Source organism: Haemorhous mexicanus, chromosome 23 (assembly GCF_027477595.1).
Source record: "Haemorhous mexicanus isolate bHaeMex1 chromosome 23, bHaeMex1.pri, whole genome shotgun sequence".
NCBI classification, from domain to species: Eukaryota; Metazoa; Chordata; class Aves; order Passeriformes; family Fringillidae; genus Haemorhous; species Haemorhous mexicanus.
The window spans coordinates 2,712,231-2,733,331 of NC_082363.1; the positions used below are offsets into that span (position 1 = coordinate 2,712,231).

The 21,101-nt window shown below is 64.3% G+C and overlaps 1 protein-coding gene across 4 annotated transcripts in view; it reads right to left on the reverse strand.

Annotated features, from left to right (window-relative positions):
• The window catches only part of HSPG2 (heparan sulfate proteoglycan 2), a 41,439-nt gene extending 20,451 nt beyond the window's left edge, over window positions 1–20,988 (reverse strand). For all 4 annotated transcript variants that reach the window (XR_009489234.1, XM_059866466.1, XM_059866465.1 and 1 more), the window contains exons 1-39: window positions 20,872–20,988; window positions 15,933–16,062; window positions 15,080–15,163; window positions 14,513–14,622; window positions 14,366–14,424; window positions 13,613–13,773; window positions 13,317–13,442; window positions 12,531–12,773; window positions 11,246–11,365; window positions 11,041–11,172; window positions 10,121–10,265; window positions 9,307–9,455; window positions 9,081–9,227; window positions 8,843–9,006; window positions 8,596–8,772; window positions 8,080–8,276; window positions 7,856–8,003; window positions 7,640–7,767; window positions 7,484–7,570; window positions 7,335–7,393; window positions 7,194–7,261; window positions 6,479–6,619; window positions 5,620–5,796; window positions 5,340–5,519; window positions 5,040–5,158; window positions 4,853–4,964; window positions 4,661–4,774; window positions 4,454–4,581; window positions 4,290–4,376; window positions 4,156–4,205; window positions 3,983–4,071; window positions 3,768–3,908; window positions 3,496–3,687; window positions 2,695–2,787; window positions 2,530–2,610; window positions 2,219–2,449; window positions 1,183–1,296; window positions 966–1,093; window positions 799–885 (exon numbers count right to left, since the gene is read on the reverse strand). Coding sequence is in view for 3 of the 4 variants with exons in the window: in XM_059866466.1 (XP_059722449.1) it covers window positions 799–885; window positions 966–1,093; window positions 1,183–1,296; window positions 2,219–2,449; window positions 2,530–2,610; window positions 2,695–2,787; window positions 3,496–3,687; window positions 3,768–3,908; window positions 3,983–4,071; window positions 4,156–4,205; window positions 4,290–4,376; window positions 4,454–4,581; window positions 4,661–4,774; window positions 4,853–4,964; window positions 5,040–5,158; window positions 5,340–5,519; window positions 5,620–5,796; window positions 6,479–6,619; window positions 7,194–7,261; window positions 7,335–7,393; window positions 7,484–7,570; window positions 7,640–7,767; window positions 7,856–8,003; window positions 8,080–8,276; window positions 8,596–8,772; window positions 8,843–9,006; window positions 9,081–9,227; window positions 9,307–9,455; window positions 10,121–10,265; window positions 11,041–11,172; window positions 11,246–11,365; window positions 12,531–12,773; window positions 13,317–13,442; window positions 13,613–13,773; window positions 14,366–14,424; window positions 14,513–14,622; window positions 15,080–15,163; window positions 15,933–16,062; window positions 20,872–20,931 (4,958 nt within the window). In the remaining variant the exon portion in view is untranslated. The remainder of the gene's footprint in view (window positions 1–798; window positions 886–965; window positions 1,094–1,182; window positions 1,297–2,218; window positions 2,450–2,529; window positions 2,611–2,694; window positions 2,788–3,495; window positions 3,688–3,767; window positions 3,909–3,982; window positions 4,072–4,155; window positions 4,206–4,289; window positions 4,377–4,453; window positions 4,582–4,660; window positions 4,775–4,852; window positions 4,965–5,039; window positions 5,159–5,339; window positions 5,520–5,619; window positions 5,797–6,478; window positions 6,620–7,193; window positions 7,262–7,334; window positions 7,394–7,483; window positions 7,571–7,639; window positions 7,768–7,855; window positions 8,004–8,079; window positions 8,277–8,595; window positions 8,773–8,842; window positions 9,007–9,080; window positions 9,228–9,306; window positions 9,456–10,120; window positions 10,266–11,040; window positions 11,173–11,245; window positions 11,366–12,530; window positions 12,774–13,316; window positions 13,443–13,612; window positions 13,774–14,365; window positions 14,425–14,512; window positions 14,623–15,079; window positions 15,164–15,932; window positions 16,063–20,871) is intronic.
• Between the last annotated feature and the right edge of the window lie 113 nt (window positions 20,989–21,101).

The window sequence follows — 21,101 nt, forward strand, 5'->3', positions numbered from 1 at the left end:
GGTGTCTATGGGGATGGGCATTTTGGGGTACGTAGGGTGGGTGTATTGGGGTAAGCACATCACGGTGAGTGCATCTGGATGAGAATAGCAGGATGGTGACTGTGTCAAGGTGGGTATAAGGGTGGGCACTTTGGGGTATCTCCCTGGGGTGAGGCCATCAGGGTAGGTGCGCTGTGTATTGGGGTGCTTATGTCAGGCAAAAATCCGAGGTGAGCTCATAAGGGTGAGTACATCGGGAGGGTGAAGCAGGAGAACATTGGGATAGCTATATTGGGGTGGGTGTATTAGGGTGGGTATACTGGGGAGCACTTTGGGGTGGGTCTGTAAGGGGAAGGCTATCAGGGTGAGTATACTGAGCTGCATAAATTGGGGTGAGCATATTGGGGTGCATATGCCGGGGTGAGTACACAGATGCTCTTCAGGATGCATGCATTGGGGTGAGCTCATAGGGTTGAGCACATTGGGTGGGTACAGTAGGAGTACATTGGGGTGGGAACGTGTGGGTGGATAAATGGGAGTGAGCCCATCAGGGTATGTGAAGGTGAGGCAATGGAGGTGGGCTTTGGGGATAGGTATATAAGGGTGACTCAACCAGGGTGAGGTTTTGGGGTGGGAATATGGGGGTGAACCCATCAGGACAGGTATAGCAGAGTGGGTATATGGGGGTGAGCCCATGGGGTGGGTTTTTGGAGGGGTGTATTGGGGCTGGCTCTGGCGAGGGGTATATTGGGATGCGGTTTGGGGGTGAGCCCATGGGGTGGGCTTCTGGGGCAGCTTTTGGGGTGCCAGCAGCCTCACCGCTCGCAGTACTGCCCGGTGTAGCCCGGCTCGCAGGCAGTGCAGCGGTACCCACCGCCTCCCAGGCTCTCACAGGTCCTGGAAAACCTGCGGGGACAGAGCAAGCTGAGGGCAGGTCCCTTCCCTGGCACCCAGCCCAGCACCCCCAGCCCAGTGCAGGCACCCACTGGTTCTCAGGGTACGGGAGGGGACAGGCGCAGGGCTGGCAGTCCTCGGGGGTCCCGGCGGTGGCATCCCCGTAGAAGCCGGGGGCGCACTGGTCACAGAAGTCCCCTGCCGTGTTGTGCAAGCATCCCTGGGGGATAGAGGGGGCACAGATTGGGGGTGTCAGGGCTGGGCCAACACCACAGCTCCCCCCAGAAGGTTCGGGACATGGGGCCTTACGGAGCAGGCGCCGCTCTCGGGGTGGCAGCTCTCGGAGTGGCCGTTGCACTCGCACAGCTCACAGTGGCCCAGGTAGAGCCCCCCGCCGGTACGCGTGTACCCGGGGGCACAGTCCTGTGGGAAGGGACAGCGCTGGCACTCCCCAGCCTGGGCAAGAGGCTGGGCATGGGCAGGGCTGAGGAGGGGGCTTGGGGGACAGATGGGTGATGATGGGGGTGCTGGGGGGTGACAAAGAGTGATGGGGGTGATGGCAGCAATGCTGGGGGGAGGATGGGGGAGTGATGGTGATGATGGGGGGATGCTGATGGGATGATGGAGAATGATGGGCCAAATCATGAATGAAGGGAGAATTGAGGGGTGATGGGGGTGATACTGAGGTGATGGAGGGTCTGGGGATAGATGGATGATGATGGGTGGGCTGGGGGGTTGATGGAGGATGCTGGGGGTGATGCTGGGTGGGAGTATCTAGGGGTGATGCTGGGGATGATGGGGAGGTTCATGGGGTGTCATGGTGGGTGATGATGTGTGATATGGGGGGTGATGATGTGGTGTGATATGGGGGTGCTGGGGGTACTGGGGGGATGCTCGGGGCTGATGGGCAATGATGGGACTGCTGGTGATGATGGTGCAATGATGGAGGCGTGATGGAGGGTGTACTGGGGGGTGATGAGGGGGTGATACTGCAGGGAGAATGGAGGGGTCACAGGGGTGAGGCTGGTGGGATGATGGTGGGTTTGATAAGGGATGAGAGGGTGGAGGGATGATGATGGGGGGGTGATAGGGGGATGATGATGGGGGGTGATGATGGGGGATACTGGAGGGATGACGGAATGCTGGGGGGTGTGATGGTGGGATGGAGGGTGATACTGGCCATGATGGGGGCAATGGTGAAAGGAGTGATGGTGGTGATGGAGGGTCACCCTGGGCTGGTGGTGGGATGCTGGAGGGTGATGAGGAGGATGATGAGGAGATACTGGGGGAGAGGTTAGGGAGGTGATGGGGGTGTTGGGGTGACACTGGGAGGAGCTGGGCTCACCTGGCAGGACAGCCCGTGGTATCCAGGGGGACAGCGACATTCCTCCACCTCGAGGGCCGGGGGCAGGCCGGGCTGGGGGGGCACGGCTGTGTCCATGGCCACGTCGGCAATGGCGGCTGCGGCTGTGCTCGTGGAGTAGGTGGCTCGGATGAGGATCTCATCCAGGTCGGCCAGTGCCATCAGCAGGTGCTCCCGTGTCGCTGGCTGCCCGTCTGGCCGCTGCCAGTATTGCTGCAGGATTGGGGGGTTAGCGGGGGACACGCTGTGGGAAAGGGGGACATCAGGGACAAAGGCTGCCCACCACCTCCTACCTCCCGAAAAATGATCTCGAAGGCCTGGGGGGTCCGTGGGGGCAGGTCAGGCTGGTAGGCCACCAGTGTGATGTCATTGCCCTGTGGACAACGGGGACAAGGGGGTCAGGGGGTCCTGGTGTCACCCGGTGTGTCCCTGTGCCACCCCAGCCAGCACCCCCTTACTGTGATCTGGACGTCAGCGTCGGGCAGGGGGGCTCCCTGTCCCCCCGGGGTGTATGTCAGGGTGTAGCGCAGCCGACCGCCATAGGAGCCCACCTATGGAGCACCCATAGGGGATAATGGGATTATGGGATGGGCAATGGGGAGAGGATGGGATGGGATGGCATGGCATGGCATGGCATGGCATGGCATGGCATGGCATGGCATGGCATGGCATGGCATGGCATGGCATGGCATGGGATAATGGGATGGGATAATGGGATGGGATAATGGGATGGGCAAAGGGAAGAGGATGGGATGGAATGGGATGGGCAAAGGGAAGAGAATGGGCATGATGGGGACAGGGATGGGGATGGGGATGGGGAAGATGATGAGATGAAATAGGAATGAGGAAGAGGAGAGGGAAAAGGGAGAGGGGAAAGTGGAAGGGGAAAAGGGAAAGGGGAAAGAAAGATGATAGGGATGAGGAAGCAAAGAGGATGGGGAGGGGAAAGAGAAGAAAGAAAAGAATGGGGATGATGATGGGGACAGGGGATGGCACAGGGTAGGGATGAAAAAGGCAAAAATTATGAGAAAAGGGAAAGGAAAAGGGGCAAAGGGGAAAAAGACAAGGTGAAAATAGGAAAAAAGGGGAGGGAAAGGGGAAAAGGAAGAAGAAAAAGGAGAAGGGCAGAGACAAGGAGGCTGTGCCCAGCCTGTCCCCTGACAGTACCAGGGTGCCCATGGGGAGGTGGTGCAGCCCCTGGTGGGGCATTCCCATGGCTCCCATGGGCACCCCTGTCCTCCCGGGGGTCACCATGTTACCTTGTCCCCCTGGTAGGGAGGTGGCAGCTGCCAGTAGTAGGAGTCAGGGGGCAGCTCCCCGAAGCGCTCGTAGGTCAGGTAGGGCTGGGGGTGCCCCAGCTGCACCCCAAAGCCGCTGTCCACGCGGGTGCTGCGCTGGCGGTTCACCAGGGCGAACCCCTGGGCATCCCCCGGGGCAAAGGACGTCCGGATCTGCAGGATTGAGGGGTGAGAGGGGTCTGGGACAGGTGGGGACACCCTGGGGACATGTGGGGACAAGAGGGTACACTCACGGTGCCACGGGCGTAGGCAGTGCTGGTGCAGTGCTGAACGATGCCCATGCAGAAGCAGGGCAGGCACCCAGCTGGCTCATCCCCGCTCAGGTGGAAGTGGTGGGGACGGCACGTGGCACATTGGGGACCTTCCACGTTGGCCTGGGGGAGAAGACAGTGTGGTGACACTGCCCTGTCACCCTTCCTGGGGTTGGGGACACACACACAAGACTCACCTTGCAGTGACACTGCCCGTTGGCATCGCAGCCCTCCCTGGTGCTGCCTCGTGGATCACACTGGCATTGCACACCAGGGACACCTGGCACTGAGGAGTGACACACAGTCAGCCACAACCCCCCTTAGTGCAACCACAGGGGACACCACTTTGTCCCTGCCCTGTGACACTCACCTCGGCATGGCTCTCCCCGCAGTGGGTCCCCCACATACCCAGGCAAGCACCTACAGTGGGACAAACCCAAACGAGGCAGTGAGAGGAGCATTCACCCCAAAAACACCCCTGCCCCACCCCAGTGTCCCTGTCACCTCTCGCAGAGGCGCCCGCTGTGCCCTGGGGCACAGGCACTGCACGTGGGCTGCCCGTCCGTGTCCTCAAAGCAGATCTTTGTCACTCTGTGGAGGGGATAAAGGGACTGGTGACACCCAGTCAGTGTCCTCAGGGATGGGACAGACCAGGGAATGGCACCTACTGGGTGTCCCCATGGGGTCCATGGCAAGGACAGGGCTGGCAGTCACCCGGGGTGCCCCGGGTGGCATCACCATAGTAGCCAGGTTGGCACTTGTCACACTGGGGACCCTCCGTGTGATCCCGGCAGCCCTGTAAAGAATGGGGATGATGGCATGGGTGTCCCTGTCATGGGGGCCCCCTGGGAGTCCCCTGGCTGTCCCCAGCTGACCTGGCAGACGCCGGTGTCAGGGTGGCACTCGCTGGCATGGCCGTGGCACTGGCACGGCTCGCAGGTGCCCAGGTAGAGCCCAGCGCTGCTGCGGGTGTAGCCGGTGTCACAGTCCTAGAGGGGACAGTGGCAGTGGGGTGGGACACGGCTCAGCATCCCCACAGTGGCAGTGAGGGGACCTAAGGGTCTCACCTGGCACGAGGCCCCGCGGTACCCAGGGGGGCAGGCACAATCCTCCACCTCCAGCGCGGGCGGGCGGCCGGTGGCGTGTGGCACTGCCACGTCCAGGGTGACATCAGCCAGTCTGTGGGGACAGAAGGGAAGTCAGCACTGCCCTGCCACCCTGCTGTGTCCCCTCCTGACTCCACCAGGAGCTCACCTGCTCTCCTCTGGCTGCTCTGAGTAGGATGCCCGGATCATGAACAGGTCCACGTCGGCCAGAGCCATCAGGAGGTGCTCACGGGTGGCATCGTGCCCATCTGCGCGGCGCCAGGCACCCTGTGCCACACCAGGGTGACATGGGGCTGCCATCCTCCACTGCACCCTGGGGCATCCAGGGTGACCTCCCCATGGCAGCCAGCCTGACCCCTGGGGCCCCCAGACCAACCTGTCCCCAGCACCCAGTCTGACCCCGCTCCATGACCCCTCACACTGGGTGTCACACAGGGACCCCTCTCACCTCACGGATGGGCACAGTGACAGTGGTGGGGACACCGGCTGGGGTGGTGTCACTGGAGAAGTGCTCCAGGAGGATCCCATTGCCCTGGAGCAGGACGTCAGGGTGCCGGGAGGCCAGGGGAGCACCAGCCGGGGCCTGGTGTGTCACCGTGTACTGCAGCTCCCCGCCATACGCTGTCACCTGTGGGGACACTCAGCATGGCTCGGGGCCACCCGCTCCCCGAACTGGGTGGTGGGGACACAGAGAGGCGCAGAGGTGCCCCCTGGAGCGGCTGTGTCACCTTGTCCCCGGTGAAGGGCGCAGGCAGCACCCAGTAGTGCACGCCCCGCGGCAGCTCTCGGAAGGCGTCGAAGCGCAGCTCCCGCGGGGACACGAAGCGTGGCATGGCCCCCACCAGCCGTGCCCCCGACAGGTTGGCCAGGGGCAGCGGCGCCGAGTCCTCAGAGCTGAGCAGCACCTGGGAGAGGGATTGTGGTGGGCATGGCCTGGCATGGCATGGCACTACATGGCACGGCAGGACACTGCATGACACTGCAATGGCATCACTTGGCACAGCATGGCCCTATATGGCACAACATGTACGTTGTATGACATGGCACTACATGGCATGCCATGGCATGGGTGACATGACATTATGGTATGGCATGGCACAACGTGGTGCTACATGGCACCACATGGCATGGCACAGTGTAACACCACAGAATGTGCCATGGCACGGTGACGCTATCGTGACAGTACACGGCATGGCACCATATGGCACGACACAACGCATAATGGCACGTCACTGCACAGCACAGCAAGACACAGCACAACATGGCATGGCACAGTATAGTCCAGCATGGCATGGCATGGCATGGCATGGAACATCAAGACAATGACAAGGCATGGGATAGCATGGGATGGCATGTCAAGACAATGACAAGATATGGCATGGCATGGCATGGAACATCAAGACAATGACAAGGCATGGCAAGCCACATCAAGACAATGACAAGACACATTATGCCATGGAATGGCATGTTAAGACAATGACAAGGCATGGGATGGCATGGGATGGAAGATCAAGACAACGGCAAGACCTGGCATGCCATGGCCCAGGATGGCCCAGCCTGTCCCGGCCTGTGCCCTGCCGTGGGTACCTGGTGGCGGTGCCAGGCGGAGCTGGCGCAGGAGCGGGACAGCCCCATGCAGAAGCAGGGCAGGCAGCCCGCGGGGTTGGCAGCGCTCAGGTGGAAGGTGCCCGCGGCACAGGAGTCGCAGAGGCGGCCACGGACGTTGGGCTGGGGGCACAGGGAGGGCAGGGGTGAGCAGGGAAATGAGTGGGACTGGCTGCAGGGGTGGGATGGATGGGGGGGCTGGTGGGACTGGGTACCCCAGGGACCAGACTGGGTGCCATGAGGGGTCAGACTGAGTGATATGGGGGACTGGAGTGGGTCATGTGGGGGGTGGACTGGGTGCCACGGTGGGGTTGTCATTGGTGCTGGGGGGATTGGACTGGTCACCCCAGGGATTGGACTGGGTGTTATGGGGGATTGGAGAGGGTCCTGCTGGGGGGTTGGGCTGGGTGCCATGGGGCGGGGGATGGGATTGGTGCTGGGTGGATTGGACTGGGCACCCCAGGGATTGGACTGGGTGCCACAGAGGTGGGACTCAGTACTACGGGAGGGTGGGACTGGTTGCCTCAGGGGATCTGGACTGGGTACCACGGGGCAGAGGTAGGATCAATGCTAGGGCACGGTCTGGGTACCTGGGACCAAGCTGGTGCAGTGGGGGATGGCAACACTCAGCCCCCCGTTGCCCCCCCATTGACCCCACCAATATTGCCCCACTGTCCCCCCAGCCCTCTGCCCTCACCTTGCAGCGACAAGTGCCACCCGCCTCGTCCTGGCCCCCGCGGGCATCACACTTGACGAGCTCCTGGCCTGCAGGCAGCAAGGGTGAGGGTGGGGGGCACCCAAGGGTGCAGGTATCCCCCAGCCATCACCCTCCACTCACCAATCGGGGTGCACTTGCCACCCGGCTGGATGGGGTCTCCCTCGTAGCCTGGGGCGCACCTATGGATGGGTGGGGGATGGGTGGGTGATAGGTGGGTGATGGGTGGGGGTGTCAGGTGGGGGGGTTATGGGGAGGGACCCCCCACCCACCTCTCACAGCGGCGGCCAGTGTATCCAGGGGCACAGGCATCGCAGGTGGCCTGGCCATCTGTGTCCAAAAAGCAGGACTCGGAGAACCTGTGGGTGACAATGACGGTGACGCCAGAGCGGGGACATCAGGGGCTGGTCCCTGCGGTCAGCACTCACCTGCGAGATGGCTCTGTGTAGGGACAGGGACAAGGGTGACAAGCGGTGGCTGTGCCCTTGGTGGCATCGCCGAAGAAGCCAGGTTTGCACTTCTCACACTGGGGACCCTCCGTGTTGTGCTGGCAGTTCTGGGAGGGGGACACATGTCACGGGGGAGTGGTGATTCTGTGCTGTGTCCCTGTCCCCTTGTCACCTCGTCAACCCCTCACTCCTTACCAAGCAGTGCCCAAAAACCGGGTCACAGGTGCTGGAGTGGCCATGGCAGCCACAGCCAGAGCAGATCCCCAGGTAGGGTCCCCTCGTCACCCGCTCAAAACGGGGGGCACAGCGCTGGCACGACAGCCCCGTGTAGCCCACGGGGCACCTGGGGACAGAGCAGTGTGACAGTGGCATCACAGCAGCAGTAGCACTGAGCCCGTGACCTTGCTGCCAGTGCTCACCTGCACTCCTCGACATCGCCAGCCGGCCCCAGGCCAGTGTCTGCAGTGCTGCTGATGTCCATGGCCACGTCGCTGAGCCCCACGCTGGCCATGCGCCCGTCATATACTGCCCGGATGAAGATGCCTTCCAGCCCCTGCAGCACAAGCAGCAGCAGCTCCCGGCTCACAGGGGCACCCTGCTCGTCCTCCCAGTGGTCCTGCCAGGACGGTGACATCAGTGTCACAGCAGGGTGATGGTAATGCTGGCATCACCCACCTGCCACCACTGGCATCGGTGCCCATCATCATCATCACTGCTACCAGCATCACCCACTCGCCATCAGCATCACCCACCCTTCATCAGTATCTCCTTCCCATCCCTGGATTCACCCACCCACCCGTACAACCAGTGTCACCCACCCCCTACCTGCATCACCCACCATCACCACCATCAGCATCACCCACCCATCCCCAGCACCACCCATCCATCACCACCGGCACCACCTCCCCACCACCACCACCCCTTCTCACACCCACCTCGGTGAGGGGCACGTGCCGCTGGTTGAGAATGTCTGGCTGGGTGTCACCAGCCCGTGCCCGCAGCTGCCGCCCGTGGCCCCGCAGCAGCACGTCGGGGTGGGCGGTGGGCTCGGGGGGCCCCCGGCCCAGCCGGTACCGCACCCCGTAGCTCAGGGCTCCCCCGTAGGCGTCCACCTGCCAGCACAGCGGGCTGTCAGCAGCCATGCCACTGGTGTGCCCAGCCCTGACCTAGCCCCGGCATCACCTTGTCCCCAAGGAAGGGCTCTGGCAGTGCCCAGAAGGCGTCTAGCGCCAGAAAGCGGCGGGACAGGTCCAGGAGCTGGAATTCTTCAGTGCCCACATCCACGTGGAGTTGGGTGGCTGAGAGCACCGGTGCGGATGGCGCTGCTGGCACCGTCACGTTGACACCTGCAAGGAAAACGCTCAGCCCCTGCTGTGTCCCTGGCCCCTGTCCAGCACCTGTCCCCTGTCCCAGAGCTCACCCTTGAAGTCGTCGGGGCGGTTGAAGCGCAGGTGGAGGCGGTGCCGGTGCCGGGTGGTGGCACGGCAGGAGGTGGTGACGCCAAAGCAGAAGCAGGGCAGGCAACGGGATGTCCCTGTCACCTGGAAGTGGCCCTCGGGACATGGCCCTGTGGGAGATGAGACAGCGGGTGATGGTGACAGTGCCACGGTGGGATTGGTGGAATGGAGCGGGGAGGGGCCGCTCACCGGGGCGGGTGACGGTGAGGATGCTGTCAGGGATGCCGAACACCATGCCCAGGGTGTTGATGGCCTCGCAGGTGTAGGCGCCTTGATCAGCCTCCTTCACGTCCCGGATTGTCAGGGTGCCCTGCCCAGCCTCGCTCACGATCGACACCCTGTGGGGCACGTTTGCTACCCAGAGCCCGGCACAAGTGGAGCCCAGCACAGCCAGGAGCCACACACTCCCTGTGCCCGGTACACGCAGCACCTGGCACACCTGGGGCTCTGCACACCCGGTACACCCAAAATAGCCTTCACAGCCAGTGCCCTGCACACCCACACCCCCTGACACAGGGCACACCCGGTGCCCTGCACACCCGGTGCCCCGCACACCCACACGCCCTGATACCGGGCACAGCCAGGGCCCCACACACCCAGTGCCCCACACACCCAGTGCACCCAGAGCCCCACACACCCAGTGCCCAGTCCCAGCCCAGGAGCCCATTCCCTCTGCATGACCGGCTCACACCCCGGCAGAGCCCCAGTCACAAGCTCCTCCCACCGCACAAGCCCCGCCCACCATCATCGCACGTGCCAGCTAGCCTCGCCCATTTGCCAATCTCCCGCCCACTCAGACCACACCTTGCACAGAAGCCCCGCCCCGAAGCTTGCCCCAGCTTCGCAGCCCCCAAACAAACCCCGCCCACACAGACCCCACCCCAAATAGAAGCTCCTCCCATCACTGACCACACCAAATCACAAGTTCCTCCCACAGCCAGCCGTGCCCCTTCCTCCAATCCGCAACCAGCACTCCTTAGGCCCCGCCCTCGGCCCCGCCCACCTGTGGCTGCTGGGGGTGTGTCCCCAGTTCAGGCGCCAGGTGACGATGGGGGTGGGGACACCGGTGGCTACACAGGTGAAGGTGACGGTCTGGCCTGGCACCGCCCTCACCGACTCCCGCGGCAGCGTCACCACCTGTGGGGGCACTGCCACCGCCACCCAGTCATTGTCACTGCCACCAGCACCACCCACACCTCACAGCACCCCCGGGGGACAGGGACACCGCCACCGGCACCCAGTCATTGTCATCATCACTACCACTGGTGCAGTCACCACCCACCCCAGGTGTCAAAGACACTGTCACTGTCACCCCTGTCAGTCTGGACCGCCACTACCATTGGCAGCACATGCCCCCACTGGCACCCCAGGGAACTGGGACACTGCCACTGCCACCCTGTCATTGTCACCACCACTGATACCATCTGCTCTGTGTGGCACCGCTGGAAGATGGGGACACTGGGGTCACCATCACCCCAGACCCACACAGGGACAGGTTCTTTGGCACTGTCTCCAGTCCAGCTTGGGGACAGGGTCCCCAGTGTGGCGGCCAGCACCATGCCACGGTGCCAGTGTCCCGAGTATGGTCCTGTGGCACTAACTTGGGCACACAGTCCTCAGCCCATTGTCCCCATGGCACAATGTCCCCAAGCACGGTGTCACCAGCCTGGCACCGTGACACAATATCCCCAGCCCTCTGCACAGGCACTTGGCCCCCAGCCAGTGTCCCCAGCCTGGTGTCACAGCAGAGGGTCCCTGGCACTGCTCAGACACAGCCCCGTATCCCGAGGACAGCTTGGGCACACTGTCCCCCTCCTGGTGCCGCAGCACCACATGCCCCCAGCATCTCTGGCACAGCATCCCCAGCACAGCCTTGGTCCCCATGTCCCCTGCCTGCCGAGCTGTCCCCCCAGTGTCACTCACCACATCCAACCTCGTCGCTGCGGTCGGGACAGTCGGGCTCCCTGTCGCACTGGTAGCTGGCTCGGATGCAGCTCCCGCTGGACACGCACCGGAATTCCGCTGGCCCACACGCCGCGCCGGGCGCCTTGGTGGCTGGAGGGGGTCACAGCACGGGGTCAGCTGAGTCCCCGTGTCCCCCCAGGTGTCCCCGAGCCCCCGTACTCACGGCAGTCGCTCTCGTCGGAGCCGTCGCCGCAGTCGTTCTCGCCGTCGCAGCGCCAGAGCTTGAGGGCGCAGTGCCCGTTGTCACACTTGAACTCGTTGGGCTCGCAGGGGGACGGGGTGCCTGGGGGGCACAGGGCAGGTCAGCACCCAGAATCCCAGAATCAGTTGGGGTGGAAAAGGCCTTTGAGATCACTGATGACCCAACACCACCTTGTCACCCATACCATGGCACTGAGTGCCACATCCAGGCTTTCCTTAAACACTTCCAGGGACGGTGACTCCACCACCTCCCTGGGCAGCCCCTTCCAATGCCCAGTCACCCCTTCTGTGTAGAGCTTCTTCCTAATGTCAGGCCTAAACCTCTCCTGCACACCTCAGGGCTGTGTCCTCTCATCCTGTTCCTAGCTCTCTGGGAGTAGAGCTCAACCCCCACTGGGCTGCACCGTCTTTTCAGGGAGTTGTAGAGTGATAAGGTCCCCCCTGAGCCTCCTCTTCTCCAGGGTTAGGAGGTTTGGGAGCCCCCAGCTCCCTCAGCTGCTCCTCACAGGACTTGTGTTCCAGACCCCTCCCCAGCCTTGTTGCCCTTCTCTAGACACACTCCAGCCCCTCCATGTCCTTCCTAAATTGGGGCCCCAGAACTGGACACAGCACTCGAGGTGCTGCCCAACCAGTGCCCAGCACAGGGGAAGAATCACTGCCCTGCTCCTGCTGGCCACACCATTCCTGATCCAGGCCAGGAGCCATTGGCCTTCTTGGCCACCTGGGCACACTGCTGGCTCATGTCCAGCCTGCTGTCCATCAGTGCCCCCAGGTCCCTTTCTGCCTGGCTGCTGTCCAGCCACTCTGTCCCCAGCCTGTAGTGCTGCAGGGGTTGTTGTGGCCAAAGTGCAGGACCTGGCACTTGGCCTTGTTGAACCTCACATCAATGGATTCATCCCTTGGATCCAGCCTGTCCAGGGCCCTCTGCAGAGCCCTCAACCCTCCAGCAGATCCACACCTGCACCCAGCTTGGTGTGGATCTCAATGCCCTCACCCAGATCATCAGTGAAGACATTGACCAGGACTGGGACCAACACAGATCCCTGGGGGACACATCTGGTGACCCGACAGCGACTGCCCCATCTCCCAGCGCTCCTGGGCCTGGCCATCAGCCCTTCCCAGCCCAGCACAGAGTGAACCTGCCCAAGCCATGGACCGCCAGCTGCTCCAGCAGTTTGCCATGGCAGACAGTGTCCTGCTGAAGTGCAGGTAGAGCCCCCCACAGCCCCTCCGTCCCCCAGACCCACCGCAGGCGTCCTCGTCGGAGCCGTCGGCACAGTCGCGCTCTCCGTCGCACAGGTAGTCCCGGGGCACGCAGCGCCCGTCCCTGCAGGCGGCCTCGCCCCCCTGGCACCCCCCTGGGACTGGTTTTGGGGGCCGTGGGGTGAAGGGGCGCAGGGGGGACGCTGGGGTGGTGCCCACGGGGACAGTGCTCAGCGGGCGCGTGGTGGCCGGGCGGGCGGTGCTGGGGGGCGGCCGTGGGGAGGGCTCTGGGGGCAGATAAAAGGGGGTTAGGGGGGATTTAGGGGTGAAGAGGGAGGGGCTGGGTGGGGCTGGAGGGGAGGGCTGCAAGGCAGGGCTTATGGGGGGTGTAGGGGCAAAATGGGGAGCAGAGGGGTTATATGGGGAAAAAAGGAGTGTGAGGAGTGTTTATGGGGGCATAGGGGTAAAATTTGGGTATAGGGGGATTAAAGTGAGAACTGGGGGTGCAGAGTGGTATAGAGGGGTATACTGAGCAAAAAGGGTGTGGGAAGTGTTCATGGGGTGCAGGGGGGGTGGGGGGAAATGAGGAAACAGTAGAGTATAAGGAGGTATATGGGAAAAAGGGGTTGCAGGGAATGTTAATGGGGGTGTAGGGGTAAAACAGGGGGCAGGGGGGTTAAAGGGGGAACTGGGGGTGCAGGAGGAGACTATAGGAGGGTTATAGGCAGGAGAGGGGGTGCAGAGGGGGAATGTCAGGGCCATGGGGTAGGGAATGGTGGCAGGGGGGTTGGAGGGGACAGAGGAGGTTCCAGGGTGCCCCATTGCCTCACCACATCCCTCCTCGTCGGAGGCGTCGTGGCAGTCGGGCCGGCGGTCACAGCGATATTCCAGAGCCACGCACTCCCCGCTCCCACAGGAGAACTCCCCCGCGGTGCAAGCGCGTGGCTGGGGGGTCACTGTGGCCAGGGAGGGGGCACACGGTTAGGAGGACATCCCAAAACATTCCCCCCTGCCCCAAATTCAGCCAGCAGAGAAACACAGGGTTGGGATGTGGTGCTCTGAAGCCGCTCCAGAGCACCCCAAAACCCCCTCAGGGTCCCCCCAGAGCCCCCCCCGCCAGGCTCACCGGCTCCCAGGCGACGGAACTGGAAGCCCTGGGGGGAGGTGAGGTAGGAGGCGATGGAGCCGCCGGCCAGCAGGTCCCGCAGGACCCCCCCGAGCTGCGCCTCGTCCCCGTTCCCCTCCGAGCCCACATCCAGCTCCACGAACACATCCCCGTCCAGCTGCCTGGGGGACAAGGGGTCAGCATCCCAAACCAGCCACACTGCACCCCCAAATTGGCCCTGAGCCTCCAAACGGCTCACACTGCACCCCACGAATTCCTCATCACCTCCAATCCACCCCATCACCTCCAAATGCCTCAGTCACCCCAAAAACTCCCTGAACTCCCAAAAGCTCTTCACTGCACCCTGAAATGTCCTCACTGCAACCCAAAAGCCCCTCTTTGCACCCCAAAACATTCCCATCACTGCCAATCCACCCCAACACCCACAAAACCTCTCTGTCCTCCCAAAAGCCCGTTGTGGCACCCAAAACTCCCTCATTGCACCCCAAAAGCCCTTCACTGCATCCCAAAACATCCCCTCTACCTCCAGTCTGCCCCATCACCTCCAAACATCTCCATCATCCCCAAAACCTCCCTGCACTCCCAAAAGCTCCTTGCACCTCAAAACTTCCTCATTGCACCCCAAAATCTCCCCAGATGATGTCTTGCTCCCCCAGGCCCCCCTGCCCCACCTCTTTTCCCGACCTCCCCAACCCCGTAAGCCCCCCTAGACTCCCCCAAGCCCCCCAGGGCTCCCCAAGCCCCCCCACTCACTTGATGAAGACCACGCTGACCACCTGGTCCCCAGGCACTTTGTAATACTCTGACTCCAGCTGTTGGGGGGCAGGAAATGAGGACTCAGGATCGTCCCTTGGGTGTTCCCCCACCCCAGAACCCACCGAGTGCCCCCGCAGTGCTCACCGTGTCCACCACGGCCTCGGAAATCTCCCGGAATTCCTCGGAGTCAGGGTCCTCCAGCCGGGAGCTGTAGTCGATGCTGCGGGTGAAGTTCACCAGAGCCCGGAAATAAACTGGGGGTGGGGGGGTGCCAAAGTTGGGGGATGGGCTGCCAAAACTGGGGGGGGGCGGGGTGGCACCTGCACACCCAAAAAATCCCCCCCGTGACCCTCACCCAGCTGTGACCCCCACCCAGCTGTGACTCCCCCCCATCCAGATGTTCCTCCCGCTCCCCAGCTGTGTCCCCCCTCCCGCAGTGATTGGGATCCCACCCAATAAAGCACAGGAGGAAGAAAAGTGGGGGTGCAGCAAAGAGGGGGGGCCCAAAAAGTGTCACTTACTGATCGGGGGGTCGTCCTCGGGCTCGGCCACCACCATGCCCGCGGGCGCGGGGCGGGGCCCGGGCGCTGCCCCCGGGGAGGAGGAGGAGGAAGAGGAAGAGGAGAAGGAGGATGAAGAGGAGACAGAGGTTGAGAGCGGTGCCAGCGGGGACCAGCCCGGGGCCAGGTGCCATCCACAGTGTCCCCTTACCGGTGGGTGGCAGCCCGCCGCTGGGAGGCGGGGCCTTGACTCTCGGTGGCCAGGGAACGCCGCTGCCATCCTCCCCGCTGCCATCTGCCGTGGGCACAGCATGAGGGTGGCACCCCCCCGCGGGGACCCCCACATGTGTGGGCACCCACCCACGGTGACCCCCACCCGCCCATGGTGGCACCCAGTGCCACATTTGCCACCAAATGCCACCAGATCTCAGTGCCATCCACAATGGGGTCCATGTGGTGGCACCAGGGGGGCAGCCACACTCCCATGGTGACACACACCCATGGCAGCCACCACCTGGTGGCATTTTACTGCCAGATGACACCAGGTCCTAGTGCCATCTGCCCTGGGGACAACATGGGAGCACCCAGGGTGGTATCTACCCATGGTGACAGCCACTCATGGTGACATTCACCCAAATCCTGGTGGCATCTGTGGTGAGGGCAGTATGAGTGGCACTAGCTCTCAGTGCCACCTTATCACCAGATGCCACCAATCCAAGTGGCATCAACCACAATGAGGACAGTGCAAGCAGCATCCAGGGTGGCACCCACATATCCAGTGCCACCTTAGCGCTGGATGCCATCAGGTCCATTTCCCATCTGCAATGGGGACAGTTGAGTGAGTGGCACCCGCGGTGGCACCAGCTGATGGTAACACCCCCCACCTGGTGACACCCATTCATGTCACACCCACCCACGGTGACATTCAGCCAAAGTGACTCCCACTCCTGATGGCACCTTTCCACCAGGTCCCAGTGCCATCTGCAGTGGGGACTGTGCAAGTGCACCGGGGGGTGGCATTAGGACCCACCCACCCACCCCGGTGCCCCCTGCGGTCCCCTCACCTCCAGAGGCCACCAGGTCCTCGTCATCTGACAGGTGCCGGTAGTAGCGCCGTCCCTGCGTGTCCCCAACGTGATCGGCCACCGTGTCCTCGGGGAAGGCGTCGGCCCAGCCGCGGGAGCCGCCGGTGACCTAGGGGACGGGGCCACCATGGGACGGGGCCACCATGGGACGGGGCCACCCGCGGGACACGTCACCCCGGGGGGGACGGGGGTGGGGGTGCGTGGCTGTGCGGTGGCGTCACCGGGAAAAGGGAGCGGGATGAGCTCATCACACACCCTCGGCATTCCTGCCCCGACCGGCACCGGGACCGCCGGCCTGGGACTGTCAGCACCGGGACTGCCAGCACCGGGACTGCCAGCACCGGGACTGCCAGCACCGGGATCACCGGCGCCGGGACCGCTGGCACCGGGACGTACATGTGCGGGCACTGGGGCGTGTGCCAGGGATCCCGGGTTGCACAGGCGTGTGCAGCGACACGGGACGTGTGTGCACACACGTTTACGCTGCTCCACGTGTGCGCGGACACGGGGAGGCGCGTGTTCAGTGACACGGGGACGCGCGTGCACCGTGACACCTGGCCGTACACACGCGTGCACCGGTACATTGCGTGTGCACGGCCACGCGCGAGGCCTATCACGGGGGCGCGTGCACGCTGACACGTGGCCGTGCACGCGCGTTTGCACGCTCTGCGCGCGCACCAACACCGAGGCGCGCGCACGGCCGGCCGTGCACGCTCGTGTTCGCAGCCCCACGCGTGTGAGCGCACACACCGCGGCGGTCACCCACAGGTGACTGCGCGGGAACACGGGCACCGCCACACCGGCGCCCTGGCACACGCGTGTGCACCAGCCGGGTGTGCCCCGGCCGGGTGTGCCCCGGTGCCCCGGCCGGGTGTGCCCCGGTGCCCCGGGGCCGAGCACACGCGTGTGCCCCAGCCCGGGTGCCCCCGCCCCGGCCCCGGCAGGAATCCGTCGCAGCAGCACTTTGCTGTGCAAACAAGCGCCGGGGGATTAGGCGGGCGCTGGGGGGACGGGACACGGGGGGAACACCGGGGGACAAGGGGGGGACACGGGGTGGGGCACGCTGCCACACGGATGGGAGGGCCCGACACCCCAAGGGGTGCGGCTGGGGAGGCCCCTCGTGGATGGGGAAACTGAGGCACGAGGCCGTGTGTGCTTGGGGTGGCTCTGCTGCTCTCCAGATGCGCACGGAGCGTGTGAGTGCTCACCCCACATCCCCACACGTGTACCTCGCGCGTGGGGGCTCTGCCATTGTCCCCACGCGTGTGGCTGCTCAGTCCCCACACCGAGTGTGCGGGGGCTCTGCCACCGCGTCCCCCACGCGTGCACCGAGCCCATGCGTGCCAGCCCCTGCTCCCCAGCCCCTGGCTGCCCTGGAATCGCCCCCCACTCGTGCACCGAGCCCGTGGCTGCCCAGCCCCGGCGCCGCAGCCCCGGCCCGGCCGGAGGAAGGGCAGCTGCGTGTCGGGTGTCCGGCGATGTCCGCGCAGGGTCGGGGACAATCCCCCTCTCCGGTTACCGGAAGCCTCTCCGCGCCGCGGCCCCGCACCCCCGGACGCCTGGGCCCCCCCGGACACCCGGGTCCCCCCCGCTGCCGCCGGGGCACCGCGCCCGGCCGGACGCCACGGCCCCGCCGCCGCTCACATTTTCCACTCCCCGGCCCAAATCCTGCCCCGCACCCTGGGGAAAAGTCGGGGGGAGGGGGGGCGAGGAAGAGGAGGTTGAGGAAGCACCACCCTGCCACCTCCCCCTTCCAACGTGCACCCCAAACTGGGGGAACACCTCAAACCCCCTTACTCGGGTGTCCCCCGCCAGCTGGAATGCCCGCCCCCTCCAGTTTGGATATTCCCTCACTAAAATCTGGATGTGGCTCTTCAAATCTTGAAGTGGCCCCCAAATCTGGATGTGCCCCCCCCGTTAATTCATCCGGGTGAGGAAGAGGAGGTGACGCAGCACAAGAATAATAACCGGGGGGGTTTATTAATAGCAGTCCCCCCCGGCTTATTGTTCCCCCAAGGTCATGCTAAAAGGTGCTTCCCCCATGAAAAAACCCTCCTCCCCCCTCCGGGGGGTCCCCAAGGACTGAGCCACCCCCAGCCGGGGGGGATGGGGGTCACCCCAGGTTTTGGGGGGGCTGCCAGCACAGCTGGTGGGATGCTGGTCCCGGGAGGGGGGGGGCAGAGGCAGCTGCTCCCCCCCCCCCCACTCAGCCGCCCCCGGGATTTGGGGGTGAAACAGCTGCGGGGTCAAAGCCACAGCCGGGCAGGCAGGGGGGCCCCAAATATGTGCCTGCCCTCCCCCCTCCCCCCTGCATTCCTCCCTGCTGGCATTGCCTAATTTATCCGGAGAGGACTCGGGCTGGGGGGGCAGGGCCGGGCGGGTTTGGGGTAAATGGGTTTTGGAGGGGAGACTTTGATTTTAGGGGGGGATTTTCTGGGGGGAGACTGGGGGGAGGTGATGTGTTTTTGGGCAAGGAGATGGGTTTTGGAGGGTGGAGATGAGTTGTGGGGGGTTGGTGGGTTTTGGGAGGGAAAATGGATTTTTGGGGGAATGGATATGGGTTTTTTTTGGGGGAGGGAGATGGATATAGGGGTGGAGATGGGTTTTTTTGGGGAGAGGATAGATTTTTGGGGGGAATTTTTTGGGGGAGTAAGTTCTTTTGTGGGATAACAAGACTTTTTGGGGGAGTGTCGGGTTTTCATGGCAAGGGGGAAACCCAGGAGTCCTGGCAAGGACCCAGCGTCTGAGCTGACCTTCCTCCCCGCCTTCCTCCTCCTCCTCCTCATCCCAGCCGGGCCATCTTTGGCGATGGGAACGAGCCGAAGGCAAGAGGCCATGTGAGCTGCGGGCCCGGAGGGTCCCCAAGTGCCCCCGAGCACTCCCAGGCGGCCCCAACTGCCCCCAGGTAGCCCCAAATGCCCCCAGGTGTCCCCAAATGCCCCCACGTGCCCCCAGGTGTGACAGGAGCCTCCCCAGCAGCGCGGGGCCCCCCAAAGCGGCCGTGGCCGTGCCCCCCTCCATGCGTGCCCCGGGCACACGAGTGTGCGGGAGGTGTGCGTGGGGTGTCCCCCCCTTCCCCAGCCCTTCCCCCCGGGCAGGGTGATCTTATCGCACATTCCTGCTTCGCCCTCCCCTTCCCCCCCACCAAATTAACTCTTCGCAGCCCTTGGAGGTGGCACCCCCGTGCCCCACCCCACGCCAAACCCCTCCGTGGGCCGCGTGGGAACCCCCCCACGTGTTTGTAGGGGGATGTAGGGCCCAGCATCCCGGCCAGGGGGGTTATCGGGCCGCTCGGTCCCCAAATCCCCCCCGGTGCCTCTGCAGAATGGGGGGTGGGGGATTGTAAAGTGGGGATCCCCCCCTTTGTCCCCGCCGGCCCCCCCGGACGTGGGTGGGAGCCCCACGGACGGCGGGGGGGCCGCGCTGCCAGCACGGCCCCGCGCACAAGGCCCCCTCTGTTCTCCACCCCGGGCACCCGCCCAACCCCAAACCACCCCCCTGCCCCCCCCAGCTCGCCATCACCCCCGCACCCCACCGGGGGACCCCCCCGCAAATCGGGAGTGCGCGGCCCCACGGCGCGAAGCCCCCCCGGGGGGGACACAGAGGTGTCACCCCCTGCCCCGCTGCCCCCAGCAGGGTGGGGACCCCCCCAGGGGCACCCCCAGACGCAGCGCCCCCCCCCGGGGGGGTATTTTGGGACGGTTATTTTTAGGGTGACCGGCGCCACCATCACCCTTTAAATTTAGCTGGGGCGGGGGATGGGGTGGGGTGCGGACGGGGGGGGGCACCCCAAAAGCAGGATATAGGTGCCCCTATAAGTGACCCCCACCCACGGCAGGGTGTGGGGACAGGGGGGGCTGGACCACCGTGGGTGGCTTTTTGGGGTGATGGGAACCATCCCCACTCCGGGGTCACGGGGGGACCCCAGTTCCCTGAAGGAACAGGGCGGGGTGATGGGGACCCCCCCGACTGGGACCCTCACACGAGGGTCATGAGGACCCCAGTTCCACAGGGGTGTGGGGGTGGCTGACCCCACGGACCCCCAGTCCCTGGGGGACATCAAGGCCCATAGAGGACAGGCAGGGGGACCCCACACCCCCCATTCCCAGATGGGGCAGGGCATGGGGAGAGGGATCCCCCCTCTCATTTGGGGGGACACTGCAATTCCCAGATGGGACAGGGTGGGCCCTGGGGTCTCCACGTGACTCTGGTACAGGGGGGGACCCAAAGTCCCTTAGGGAGGGGGACAGGGTGCCAGGATCCCCTGGTACAGGGGGGACACCCCAATCCCTTAAGGAACAGGGTCCCCCATATCTCCTTGGTGTCCTGGGGGACCCCAATTCCGTGATATCAAGGATCCTCAAGTCCTTCAGGAGACAGAAACTCCGTGGGGGACCCCAACTCCTAGAAGGATCCCCAGCTCCAGGGAGGGGATCCTAACTCCTCTAGGGGACCCCAACTCCTTCAGGGGACCCCAGCTCCGTGGTACCCAAATTCTTTAGGGGATCCCAAAATCGCGTGGGGACCCCAACTCCTTTAAGGGCCCCAAATACTTCAAGGGACCCCAAAACCACAGGGGGCTCACAACTGCTCTATAGAATTCCCGCTCCGGGGACCCCAGCTCCTGTAGGGGACCCCAACTCCTACAGGGAATTCCAGCTCCTGGGACCCCGACTCCTTTGGGGGTCCCAGCTCCGTGGGGGGAGACTCCAACTCCTGCAAGAGACCTCAGCTCCTTTCAGAGCCCCCAAGTCCGCGGGTAGAGACCCCGGCTCCCTTCATGTACCCCAAATCCTTTAGAGCTCCCCAACTCCTTGGCGGGACCCCAACTCCGGGGCCCCCAACTCCTTTCCGGGACCTCCCAGTTCGGCGACGGGACCCCAGCCCCCGGCGCGCCCGGACAACCGGCCACACTCACCCCCAGGAGGGTCCCCAGCAGCAGGAGGGTCCCCAGCGCCGCCGGGCCCCGCCGCCCCATCGCCGCCGCGGCCCCGCCGAGATCGCTCCGCTCGCTCCGCTCCGGCCTCGCCGCCGCCCCGGGGCCGCCCCGCCCCCCCACGGGCCCCCCCGGCCCACGGGGCGGGGCCGCGCAGCGCGCGCCCGCGGGGGACACGGGGAGGCGGCAACGGGGACACTACGGGACACGGC